This window comes from Tenebrio molitor, chromosome 5, assembly GCF_963966145.1.
Source record: "Tenebrio molitor chromosome 5, icTenMoli1.1, whole genome shotgun sequence".
Classification (NCBI taxonomy): Eukaryota; Metazoa; Arthropoda; class Insecta; order Coleoptera; family Tenebrionidae; genus Tenebrio; species Tenebrio molitor.
In genome coordinates, this window is record NC_091050.1 from 23,107,307 (window position 1) to 23,121,631 (window position 14,325).

The 14,325-nt window shown below is 34.3% G+C and overlaps 1 protein-coding gene across 1 annotated transcript; it reads left to right on the forward strand.

The window, feature by feature from the left end:
* The first annotated feature begins 8,545 nt into the window (after positions 1 to 8,545).
* LOC138131704 (uncharacterized) lies at positions 8,546 to 9,925 on the forward strand. Its single transcript, XM_069048879.1, has 2 exons — positions 8,546 to 9,133; positions 9,187 to 9,925. The coding sequence occupies exons 1-2, from the start codon at positions 8,954 to 8,956 to the stop codon at positions 9,922 to 9,924; spliced, it is 918 nt and encodes a 305-aa protein (XP_068904980.1). The 5' UTR covers positions 8,546 to 8,953; the 3' UTR covers position 9,925.
* Positions 9,926 to 14,325: the final 4,400 nt, after the last annotated feature.

Sequence of the window (14,325 nt, forward strand, 5' to 3'; positions counted from 1 at the left end):
TAAATAAACCCGGTTCAGTAGTAAACTGTAGTTTAACTGAACCGAAGTTCAGTGTAATTTGGTACAACCGGCCCTTAGTATTATTTTGATTCTTTGAACTTGGATTAGATTACATATTTTTCTTTAAAAACGATTTGTTTGGATTTTGTGTTAAATTTTATGACAATTTTTTTAAATTAAATACTCAATTATCTAGAACTAATAAAATAAAAAACACTAAATCCAATTTATTAACGTTAATTGAAAATTTGACACAAATACAACATCAACAAATATACTTTACATTATTAAAATTAAGGTTATGAAGATTGTTATCAAATATTATTATTTACCAAAAGTTTACACTTTCTGGTGTTTCCACGAATACACTTTTATTACAAACATTTATATTGTACACTTGCTTTCAAAACTTTCGCGTACACCTATTTTTCGCTGTTTTAAATCAGGGTTGTAATTAATGAACTCTGACATTTAAACTTTTGAAAAGTCAAAATGACTCGACTGACAGAGCAAGACAAAGTTTTGATGCTTTCCAAATTAGAAGAGGAGTGGTCCATAAGAAGGGTTGCTACTCATAATGGGATAAATAAAAGCACTGTTCTATAGGTAATAAGTAAAGAAGAGTTGGGAACAAGAAGGGACCGTGAGTAGAAGACCGATCATAATTTTTTTAATTGCTGTCAATGTCGCCTTTAACCTAATCTCAAAATAACCCGTTCACACTACTTAAATTTTGTAAAATCGTTACTTGATTTTGAATGTGTACGCGAAAGTTTTGAAAGCAAGTGTACATACATGTACTATTGCGATCAAAAAATTTTGGACACTAATGTCATCGTGCTGTCATACATTCTAAAACGACCTTTATGTATTAATAACCTCAATTTTGATTGTGTCAATTTTGAAAATGTGAATGTCAGATTTACCGAGAAAATATTCAAAAAGTTGTAAAAATCAGATAAATGGAATAGAACGAGGTTTTAATTAATGAAAAATATAAAACAAATACCCAAATGTACTCGCATATTAAAAAAAATATATTTTAAACCGGTGTCAAATTGACAACAATTTCATCTTTCATGTGACAGTTTCAATAAAGCATGATTTAGAGTACTTTTTTTAATGTGACAGAAGTTTGATGTCCAAAATTTTATGATCGTAATAGTACCTACATGTGATTCAGTCTATTAATCTGATATTTAATTTCAAGTATGTACATACATTTGAAATAAACAACATCGTTTAATTTGCAAACAATTTCATTTTACAGAAGGTATTTAACGGTTTACCAATATAGAAAATTAATAGTATTTTAGCCCCACCATTATGAAATTACACTGAAACCTCTCAACAACGGACATCATTGGGGAATCTTTAATTGTCCGTTGTGAGGAGGTTTCCGTTAATGGGAGATCAGCAGAGTTAATATGTACCGTGCGATCAACAATTATTATTTAGATCAAAGAAGTCTTTGAACGTATGTCCAAACTAGACAAGTATTTTTGGTTGCATATATCTATTCAATTTAAATTTGGACATTTTTACCGAAACTCGCCCAAACAGGCAACTGTTTATTGAATTATTGAAAATATTGGGTCATTCAAAATGATTGTGGCCAAGTATGGCAACTATGTACGAAAATTTATGTTGCAATTGTGTGGGTAGGGTAGAGCTGGCATTTCCTTGACAGTTCATAGTCGCGCAATTTTGTAAGTTGTCAAATCAATGTGTAATTGAATTGAAAAAATCAAATGCACGCTTATGAAATGTCATACAAATGTCAACTCTACCCCATTCACACAGTTGCCACATAAATTTTCGTTCATATAATCTGTTTCAAAATCAAAAATCCACCAACAGTGCATTCTACCTCGAAAATACAACCGACAACGTCGCCAACTTTTGTTTTTAGTGTGTCTGCAAGTGTCAAAAAAAAGTGGGGTTATGAAAGAAAACTGTTGGACAGTCGTTTTGGTCGTAGTTCATCGTGTTTTTTATTCTCATTTTATTATTTCACTCAAAAAGTATGATATGGTAGCTAAAACCTTTTTGTACATAATAATTATTTTGTGTTTCGTAAATAAACTCAACAGTTCAATGTCAAATTTTGAGTCAATCTAAAAAAATTAAACTTTTTCTAGGGATTTCTTTTTTTCTGCCAACATAATTCAACAGGTGGTGGATTTTTGATTTTGAAACAGATTATAGTTGCCATACTTGGCCACAAACATTTTGAATCACCCAATATAAGAATATATTGATGGAGTAAATCTTGTACAATGGCCGGCAAAAAAAATTAGCCATCACTTTTGTGTCACGTCAAAATCCAAATGTGTAATTAATGCTTTTTTAACGCTGACATTTAAATGATGGCTAACTTTTTTTGCCGCCCATTGTAGAAATTGCAATATTTTAAATTTCGACTAATTAATTGATTAAGGGAATTACCTCTTACTTGCTAAAGTGTTAACTGCATCAAACAGCCAATGGGTATAAACACAATTAAAAATGCACCAAAATTACTTTCCCAAATGTTGGTGATGCCTAACTCAAAACAATATAGAGGTCATTGCTTTAGGTGATAATTTTTGTTAATTTTGGAGCAATATTTTAACTACAAGATGTTAAATTCTGTTACAGAAAGATATCAGTTAAGACAAATGTCAACATTAGGAGTTCACTTGCACGACTGCAAAAATGTGTTGTAAACACACACAGGGTTATTATAAGTAAATGTTTCTAACATAGGTATACCTAGTTGACGTATTGGCGCACCTAAAGCTTACGCACAGCCACCTACGATATTAAAAACGATAATAATAAAACCCAGTACAACAAAGAATGAGTTTTTTGCTTCACTTTTAAATTTTTTTCCGTTTTTTAATTTAACGCACGGCGGGCCATAAACTAAGCCATTACTTATCTGAAATGAGTGGGAAATGGGATTGTAAATAAAATACTTTATTTCACAGTTTGTAAAACGTATTTTATACTTTAGTACACTTCACTTAACTAAGCTTTGCTTAATTTACTTAAAAAATAAAGAAAACACAGAAAGAATTACTGGTGGAGGATTTGCTAATGCTGTCTTAACCACATTTAATTTTTGAACAGACGTTATTATAGTTTTGATCAGTGTCAGAAAATATTGAGGTGACCTAGAAATATTTTTCTATGTTAGTCACAAAAATATATGCAGTGATTTTATAGAGTGTACTGCAAATTCATTGATCTCTTCACGGCAGAAGTTTTATTGTTATTGTTGTGTTAAAGGTCACATCTTGACAATAAAAAAGCTCGCTCAGTAACAATAAATCGTTAACATTAAGCTCTATTAAGTACACATAAAGCGATCGGTTTGGAGCATTTATTAATCTGACCCACTGCTCCTTTCATTGAGAAACCACTTGAATTATTCCGTCCAGCACCGCATTAATAAGCGATAAAAATCTTTTACTTTTTTTCATGGAGTGTATATAATATCCCTTCAACCCCAGCTTTACGTAGCACTTTTATCGTTTCATTAGGGCCAATTCTATCAATTATAACCGATTACGAGTCAGACCTGTTTAATGAGAGTCATCGTAAAATAAAGCAGAGAAATTTTGAACAATTTAACCCTTGCGTCCACTTAATCCCAGCAACAACCGCTCGTAAAAGATCTGATCGTTGGGCTTTTTATGGCTTGCTTAATATTCATAATTTTCATAAATTAATGTTGACAAAAACAATGGGCTCTTTGTGAAAGGTTAAAAGATTGAAGCAGGCTCGGGTCGCTGTAAATGCAAATAATGCACCGAGCACGATCATGCAACGATTATTTTTAAGAATTGCTTGTCCAATCATGAGGTCAAAAATATAATTTTAACGCAACAATAAGCGCATTGAACGGTTTTTATATCTGAAAATGTATGAAGTCGCCAGTTGTGAGCAAAATGGAACGACAGCAATTTTATTGCTCCATTACTCACTTTTTTCACGATCTTTCATACAATATAGTTTAAATTTAGTAGTGATGACCTATTTTCAACACATAGTGTTTCCTCATGACAATTGATGAGTCAACCTTATTATCATGTCCTATTTAGAGGCCACTCGTAACGATGTCTCGAAGTACTCCACCAGCAGAAATTAATCAAAGTAAAACAGTTATAAGAGTTGGATAAATCTTCACCTAAACTTAACACCTAAACACCTTAACACTAAACTAATGCTAAGATTAGTAACTACTACTAATCTTAGTATTATTAATTATAAAAATAAATATATGTACATCAAATTTTAATTTAAAAATAATTAATTAACTCAAAATTAATTGTTTTTGTACTCACAGCCTTGGAAGTGACGCTTCCAACATCCAACGCTCAATCAGCAACGAATTGTTTCCGATCGACTGCAATGTAAAAATTGCAAAAAACACTGGCCCTTTAAGGTATTCAAAAAAAATCGGTCTTGATAATAATAAAATTTAGTTCATAAAATACAACTTCCCTGGATTTTCCTCCATTAAAAATTAGGGAAATACATATTTATAATCGTTGAAAATTTTTCTACAAATCCTACATAAAATACAATACAAATACAACAAAACTCACAAGTTATTGCAAAAACTGAAATGTCAAGTGAAGCAATTGTTTCTAATAACCAAAAGTCACTGCCTAGTTGGTTTTATGTTCGTTTATGTTTAATGTATTAAAACAAAAAGTTTTAATATTCGTACAAAAAAAATTTGTACGAGTCACTTGCGCATTAATTAAAGGCACTCGCTCCTTCGTCGCTCGTGCTTTAAAAAAATACGCTCATGCGGGAACATCGTCCCGCACTTGGTTCATAAATAACTATTTTGTGTTCGTTTCCTGAGATATATAACTGGGAAAGTGGTATATAAACTTTCCCGGTTATATACCTAACTTGACATCTGTCAAAGATAACCTCAAAATTTACAATCAATTAACTTTTTTAAGACTTTGCCTAAACGAACACGAAAAATGTTATTCAATATTCGTGCGTTGGCAGTTTTCAGGTATTCGGCCTGTTTTGCAGCACTTGGCTGACGCTTCGTGCTTCAAATTTCGGCCCCATACCTGAAAAGTGATCTGACAGCGTTACTCATATGAAAATAACTATTGATCTAACCGAATAGTTTAGAAAAAGCAGCAAATTCTAGCCACCATTTATATTCTTTAAGAAATATTTTAAAATCTGGTTTTGTAAGTTTTGTTTTAAAGTACCCACATAATGGAACGAAAAGGGTGCAGTCTAATACGGACTCACTTACGGAAATAGAAAAAAAATCTTTTAGTATATGGGACCCCTAATTCATCTTCTTCGGAATAGCATCCCAACTGCATTGAATCTCGGATTCTTCTCTTCATTTATTATAAGATTATAAAAATGTATTATACATAATTGTATGTATATTAAAATTGTTATATGTATTTATAAACCAGAAATCCTACTTTACTACTTCAGTTTACCTATCTACGTTGTTGGGATGTATTTTGTAGATATGTGGCTTTCAAGGCTTTGGCCGTTACTAATGGATTTAAGTAAGTACACAATTTGAAGATTATCTTTGTTAAAATATGCAGCAAGATAATTACATACAGGGTGATCCAAATTTTTTTTTAAATGCTCTAGCAACTTTATTTCTTGTCCGATTTCAATAAGCGATATATCAAATGAAAAGGCGTTTAAGGGACTATGAACTGCCATATAATATTTATTTTTTAAAGAAGCAGTTTAAGTGGGGTGGTATTTAACTTCCTTATTTTAAATTGTGACATATGTTTTTCATTACTTATTTTTAAAGTGACTATTTTTCTAAACATTGCTGTATAAAAATATTATTTGTGTTTTGAAAAGTTTTGAAGAAATAAAAATGTTTAATAAATAATAATTGAGACATTTTAATGAAAAAGCGAATAAAATCAAGTTGCTGTCAGCTAGAGCATTTGTTACGCAAAGAATTTGACAAGGACACGGTGTTTCCGTACCTCGAATGGAGTTTAGATCTGACATGTAGCATGTCGGTCATTTCTTCAAAGGCATTCATTTTTACTCACGATTAGCTCTTGCTGACAGGTCTCACAAAGCAACTTGATTTTATTCGCTTTTTCATTAAAATGTCTCAATTATTATTTATTAAACATTTTTATTTCTTCAAAACTTTTCAAAAAACAAATAATATTTTTATACAGCAATGTTTAGAAAAGTAGTGACTTTAAAAACAAGTAATGGAAAACATATGTCACAATTTAAAATAAGAAAGTTAAATACCACCCCACTTAAACTGCTTCTTTAAAAACTAAATATTATATGGCAGTTCATAGTCTCTTAAACGCCTTTTCATTTGATATATCGCTTATTGAAATCGGACAAGAAATAAAGTTGCTAGAGCATTTAAAAAAAAAAATTGGATCACCTGTATAATGTTCTAAAGCAAAAATAAGCAAAACTTTGTAAGCGAATTTTAAAACTCTTGGCCAGACTTATTATTAATTTTGTCTAAACAATATTTTCAACTGTAAACGGTAGAAAAAAGTCATTCTAAGCAACAGTAACCTTATTAAAATCGAGGGGGCCCACCTCTCCCGTTCTCGACGAAATATCGGTAAGAAATTTTCAGTTTTTTCTGTTGTATTAATTATTATACAGGGTGATGAAAAAAAGTGCCCGTGCTAACCTGCACGTTATAAAGTATTTTTAACTAAACACGAATTTGAAATCCAAAATTAAATTTGTCCACTCTTCGCCAATATATAAGATTTCCTTTTTAGACAACAGAAATCTATATGATTAACCGTTTACTAATAATTTTATTGTTGAAGTCCAGATTTTGGTCGAGTTGATAATGTTCTTAAGTAAAAAATGCAAAAAGTCTATCGGAACCAACGTTATTAAAGATGTTCGAGTACCATTTCTTGGGTCCAAAGAAAATTCGTCAATGTTACAACATTGCAAAGCTCCTAAGATACAGAAACATGTAGTTTTTGAAAACGATAGCAACAATAATTCAGTTTTTAATATTAATGGTTTTGTCAAATTTAACCTGTCAATTTTCCAAAAAGTCTGAAAAAATGGCACACAATTTTAACGAATATGTAGACATGTTACTCTGCTTGGGTGCATCAAATGATAACGCATCTGAAGCAGCAAGAGACTATGCAAGACTGTACCCTCAACGACGTCATCCAGATGCTAAGGTAATAAGAAGATTGATGCAGCGATTAAGAGAAAACGGCCAAATAATGCCTCTTTATGTATTTCGTGGAAGGCCTCGTGAAGTTCGAACACCAACTTTGGAGAAAGCTATTTTGGAAGCAATTGAAAATGCGCCAAGACGAAGTATACGAGGATTGGCGCGAGAGTTTCACGTAGACTATCGCACGGTACAAGGTATCCTGGCTGACGAACATTATCATCCTTATCACTATGTTAAAGTGCAAGCTGTTCGTCCAGGTGATTATCCCCTCAGAGTAGAATTTTGTGGCTACTTGGACGTCACAGAATCGATCCTAGGTTTATTCAAAACATGTTATGGACAGATGAATCATATTTTTCTCAAGACGGCATTTTTAATCAACATAATAATCATATCTGGGCAACTGAAAATCCTTTCGCTGTACATCCTCGTACACATCAGCACCGCTTCGGAATTAATTTGTGGACTGGGGTCATTGATAATAACCTCGTAGGACCTTTTACGCTACCTGCCAGAGTGAATGCAGAAAATTTTCTACAGTTTTTACAAAATGACTTTCAAGTTTTGCTTGAAGATTTGCCCCTTGCAATTTTGAGGCAAATGTGGCTACAAATGAATGGTGCCCCTCCACATTTTGGTAGGATAGTACGGGATTGGTGTGACGAGACTTATCCAAATAGATGGATTGGTAGAGGTGGCGCGCTTGCTTGGCCCCCCCGGTCACCTGACCTTAATCCTTGTGATTTCTTCCTCTGGGGTCACCTCCAAAATTTTGTATATGCTGCGCCGATTGCTAACTTAGAAGAATTAACAGAAAGAATCAACGCAGCAGTTAATACCATAAATGTTCCTATGCTTCAAAGGGTTCAAGAGAACATTGTTCGAAGAGTAGCATTGTGCATTGTAGTTGGTGGGAGAAATTTCGAACAGCTATTATAAGATTTAATTGAAACATTTACCTTTTTGTTCAATTTATTGTAAATTAAAATTTTGTTTCATATCCACATGACAGCTTTATTTTTATGCAGGTGACAGAATCTGTCATCACTCATCAGCATTGGTTTCTTAGATACGGCGAAGTACGTGAATATAATACTTTTTAGAAAAAAAAGTGCAATATTGCCAATTTGTACTGTTAGGAAAGCTGTTTAATTTTTAAAAGAATGTTTTTAAACCATTTTTGTGTTGATTTTCACAATACTTCGACAGAAAAGGACATTTAAGTTTCAGTCGTGGGCACTTTTTTTTCATCACCCTGTATTATAACACATACAAATTTTGTTTGCATTTTTATGTCATAGGGCTGTTTCTGATTTTTGGTTTTTTAAATACCAAAAATAGTTATTTATGCATTAAGAGCATAATTTTGCATTTTGCTGCTCGCATCGTCATATTGATGCCAGAGGCGCTAGCCGAGGGCATTAAGACGATAAGAGCAGCAAAATACAATTTATGCTCGTAATGCATACAAAATTTTATGCGCTGCCCTCAAAAACTGAAAAAACCAACACAAAAATTTCCTTGGTATTAATTTAAACAAAGTAGCCAAAGATTGATAATTTTTCCAAACTACCGTAACTACGAAATTTTGTAAACAAGTGGCAGACATTTGCTTTTGTGTGCAAAAGATTTTTCAATTTAGCTGAAAATGGTAAGAAGACTACACAGTACACTGAAGATGTTTGTCTCGCTTACTTTTTTGAAAAATCCAACAACTACAAGTCTTCGAGTTTGTGGAGTTTTTACTCTATGTTAAGAAGCACCTTGCTAGTAAGAAATGGAATAGACATCAGCAAATACTTAAAACTTCAAGCATATTTAAAGCGACAATGTGATACTTACAAACCTAAAAAGTCAAAAGTCCTTTCAAAAAGCGAAATTGACAAATTTATTACGGAAGCACCAGATGATACGTATTTAATGATCAAGGTAAATTACTTTGTTGCTTTTATATTTCAATAGTTAATTTGTAATTATTCTAGGTTGCTGTAATCGTAGGAATTGCCGGTGCTTGCAGATCGCAAGAGTTGTGCTTTTTAACAACAAAAGAAATTGAGGATTTGGGCTCTGCGATACTGATAAGACTAACTGAAACGAAAACAAAAGTATCAAGACGGTTTACTATAATACAAAATGAGCAAAATTTCTTAGAACTTTTCCGCAAGTACTTTGTTTTGCGGCCTCCACATACTAAACATAATCGATTCTTCATTTTTTACAAAAATGGGAAATGTTCCACGCAACCCGTAGGCAGAAATACGTTTGGAAACATTCCATCAAAAGTAGCAACATATTTGAACCTTCCCGACCCCAAATCTTATACCGGACATTGTTTGCGTCGCAGTTCCGCTACTTTACTTGCAGATTCTGGTGGACATATTACAGACTTAAAACGTCACGGAGGTTGGCGTTCTGGTACAATCGCAGAAGGATATATAGAAGATAATATTCAAAACAAGCTCAAGATAGCCGAAAAAATTCAAGGGAAACGTCAACATGAAAAAACAGTAGTCCCATCAACATCCAGTGCTTTTTCAAATGACTACACTGAAGAACCGGAGGATAAGAAAAGTAAAGGAGTTTCCATTCTTCAGACAAATGCGGAGTTGAACATTCAAAATCGACAGAATGAAATATTTTCAGAAAAAATCAATTTACCTTCGATTGTAATTAATAGTTGTAACAATGCTAAAGTAGAAGTAAATTTTTCGTTTAATTAAATTGTTACTTTATTAAGAAATACGCAATTTCATGTAATAGAATTTTCTTTAGAGCATAAAAATTACGCCAATGCTTTAGAGCAATAAATTACCCTTTTATGCACTCTAATGAGGTAAATAAAACGGCCAAAATTGCTTGGCAGCGCATAAAAAAAATTATTCCTACTTACGTAATGTGTAGCTTTAAAATAACATGAACTATACTTTCTGATATATTTCACACCACCTGTTCTAACATATTACAAACAAGCGATAGGTATATTTATATCGACGAAACGTCTTTAAGTGTACAGTTGACCTTAATAAATGCTATTGGATTCACATTTACATTTACTCAAACTCCAGCTATTAGCAGTAGTAACATTTCATTTATGTACAAGCCGATCGAGTAATTCCAAACAAATTCTGATAAGACCATCCAACTTTGTAAATCACAGTTCACGACAAACGTTCTAGAAATTCCTGTTCAGTAGAATTCTACTGAAGTCTCGAAGTTATTTGAAGTAAGTAGGTAAAACAATACTACTGCGAAGCACGAAAATATTGTAATCATAATTAATACCTAATATCAAATAGGAGTGTTTTGAGTTAAGTCCTTTGTGGAGATAATAATATTTAGAAATATACAGGGTTATTCACGAGAGAGGTACTTCTGAATTTTTATTTTGGCGCAACCAACAATACTAATGGCAGTAACTACTAAATCAAATGTGTTATTTCTTTTAAATTAGAAATCAAAGTAAGTTGGATAGATTTGTGAGAAATGTCAGATTGGCAGATAACCTGTATTTAATCAAAATTCAACAAATAAATTAGCAAATTAAGTTAATGTAAAAGGTGTTCGAAGTGTCTACTATCGGCTTCTAAACATCCGCAGCGGTGACAGAATTCTTTCCACACTCTCCATAAATGAGGAGCATGTCAGTCTTTTCGTCGTTATTATAAAAACACATTTTTCGAATTGACAAAAATTGTTTGCTTTAACGTCAAAGAGACAGAACTAAGAGCCATCGTAGATTCAGTTATAATTATTTTCAAAATTTGAAATCAAGATATTGTTGCAATGTGTACAATGGGTTGCGGTAAAAAGAAATTCAGAAATACCCCTTTCGTGAATAACCCTGTATAGCATAGCATTACTTTTTGGAGGTCTGCGGAGCATTTTGATCTTTGATATACGACAAGTGTTGATTGGGAATGATAAGTTATGGTCACTGTCCATATTTTAGCACATGGGTTTTCAAACTTCCCCACTCACACAACGTTTATCAAGGAATTATCAGCAGCAGCATTTTTGTAAAGTCTTATAGGCGCCGTTCTTTGACTCTAAGAATTAGACGGTTATTTGTTCAGTTTGTCTTTTCCTAAAATTGATAAAATTGAGTGACTCTGCTTCTTCATATCAAGGTTAAGAATTGGTCTAGGTAGGAATTTTAAACGTAATAGAGAATCTTGTAAATAAATACCAAGCAGAAGACATCTTCGATCTATATGGCACAATTGATTTGGTCAACGATGTAGTAATTACAACACAGTACAGAACCGTGACTTCTAGCGTAGAAAAATCACCAAGGAAATGGCAAATGGAACTTTAAGGCATCTTAAACTGCCTGCGCTAAACAGATACGATGAATGAAATTTGAGTCTCTGCTGACGCAACCGCAACAACAGTGGCTTCCGTTGTCGACCACTGGTGCAATTCCGAAGCTTCATCTGTTGCTTCTCATTGGAGTACTTTTTGTGAAAACCATCAACAGAACCCAAAGTGGAGAAAAAACCAACAGTCCCCTCTTGTGATAACGATATTTGTAAATATGTAGTATTTTTACAGGTTTGTTGTAAATAAAAAGTTCGAAAACAGCGAGTGTTCTTCTAGCAACCAGTGCGAATGTGGTTATTGGTGAATCCGACGTGATTGCATGTCGTCATCACCACGTGGTGCACGTTTTGCCTTCGAAATAAATAAATCACAAGTTTATCACTTTAACACAGAGTCAAACAAAGCTTTGAGTGGAGGCACAAAGATTCACTATTATCTCGAAAATGTATCACGTTAGCAGAAAAAGTTATGGCAAGAATTTTTTGGACTTTTAATGGGTTACTTTTGATTGAGAATAGCCCAAGGGAAAGAAAGGGGATCATAGTAATACATATTGTGTGTTTCAAAGTGTTGCAGAAATCCTCCTGTGCGCTTTATCTAGCTCGCAGTGTTCACTGCTTTTTCCTAAAATTAAAAGCAATTGTGATGAAAGTAACAAAAGAATTTTTTCCAAGAACTTTAAAGTAACTTACCATCGTTTCTCCAAATTTTCGTTGGATTTATCTTCACGCCATAAAACTCTTCTGATTTTGGAGGAATTTTCAAGGTTTCAAGAGGTTTGAAGAATTTAATCATCCATCCTACATGTCTCACCTTTTTCGTATTCAAAAAGAGTTTTCAGTAAAACAAAATATTTAATGGAGTTCTTGATCATTCTGTTACTATTTTCTTCTTGCTTTAGTGGTTTAGATTGGGTTTGTACAAAAATATAATACAACAAACTAGGGGCCCTCCTTTTTATATTCACACACTTCATCCATTCCAATTCGACCCCATTCTCATTCAAAAACTCTTTCTCTCCCTCTGCGTCCTCCTTTTCTCTTTCAGCTTCACACATTCCTGTCTCACGTGCTCCATCGCTTCCACCCGTTTTTTACACATTTTACATACTCTTTCTCCATTGCTTTCTTCACTCTTATACCTTTTCTGCTAGCGTTGCCCGTTAAATATCCCTGCAAGCTGTTACAGATGATTTATCTACACCCTCCATTGTACCGGGATTCTCTCTTCTCTCTTCTAACTGTACAACTCTTTCTATCTTTTTTTCCCTTGTTCCACATCTTTTTTTATAAATTCTTATAATAGTGTAAGAGAATTTTTAAAACGCAAACAGAAAAACTACCTCTTCCACCCCAAACATGTGGCTCATAAATTATGTTCTGGAAGGTCCTTGACTCGGGGGTGATTTTTAAGAGTCCCACAGGCGAGACAGGGCAGTGTGGGCTTGGCAGCTGAAACCGACGGGCTGTCCAAGGTACGAGTACGAGAGTGACGGCAGGTGAATAATTGTGGCCCGGAAGTGGTGTAGTGAATTAGGCTAGTGATAGCCGGTAATAGAGATACAGTTACCAGGTGTGTCGGTAACTGGGTGATAGCAGGTTGGGCAACCTGGGCTATAGATCAGTACCTCAATGCGTAAAACCTCGGGCAGATACCATGGTATAATTCCTGAGCACCGGATGTCCGGGTGAGGCATCTTTGGCTCATGACACGGCACGGCCGTTGACTGGGCGCGTCTGTAGAGACGGCCGGTGGTGACAACCAAATGTAACAGAGCATACGTTGCGGATTGTAAGGTTATGAGGTCAGCCCGGTCCCCAGGTACTGAGGGGACAGTGTAACGTATGGAAGGGAGCTATCGCGCTCTCACGCTGGCATTGGCGGCCTTCTTCTGTGGAGGCTGCGGGCGGGCTGTGCACCCCAAACTGCACACGGGGCTATTACAGGTGCTACTAGAACATCCAACGCAATCCCGGAACGTAGCGCTCTGAAGACGACGCCCGTGGTTCGAGCCCCTCATCATGATAGAAGCTAGGGGGAGGAATCCCCCGGGTGAGTCACTGTATGACCTTGATTCGCGACAGATGTGTGAGGTGTTTATCATTTACATGTTTGTACCGTCCCATTGAGCAAACCCGAGTCCGGACCTGTGCTTTACCATTTGAATGACTGAATGAGGTGGAGGTGAGTCCGATTGTAGATTATCGTATGACTGTAGCTGAGATTGTCTAATTTAATGTATATTGATGAGTCTGATCGATTAATTATCAAATATTGAGGGATAACGCCCTTGGGCAAAAATCAAGTCTTACAATAGTGTACATAGATCTCTATCCATTATTTTCTGTTCATATCGCATCGTCGTTTTGTCAGCATCCACTTCAGTTTTGTTTGGTTTTAGGGCCTAACAACTTATTGTGTCGTTTCCAAGTTCACCTCTAACACCCAGTCTGCGTAATTTTCTTGCACTTTCAATAGTAACAATGTGAGAATTATCGGGCAAATCATAGTACTCTATCTGTACAGTTTTTTTAGCCGTTTCACGGAGTGTGAAGGGCGCCTGTGAATCTAGAATTTTTGTTTTGTTTTGTTATAGAAGATAAAATAAAATTAGAATAGTCTCAAGAAAAAATATCATCATAATTTTCGAGCAAATAGTTGGATGAAATTTTTTAGGAGGTGGTGAACCCTTTTTATTATAGCTAGTGCATTGCTGAGAATTATTACGTAAATGTCTTCTGGTCTCATAACAGTTGATGTTCCGCATTTGTATATTCACAAGATTTTCTGCCAAGCTCAAA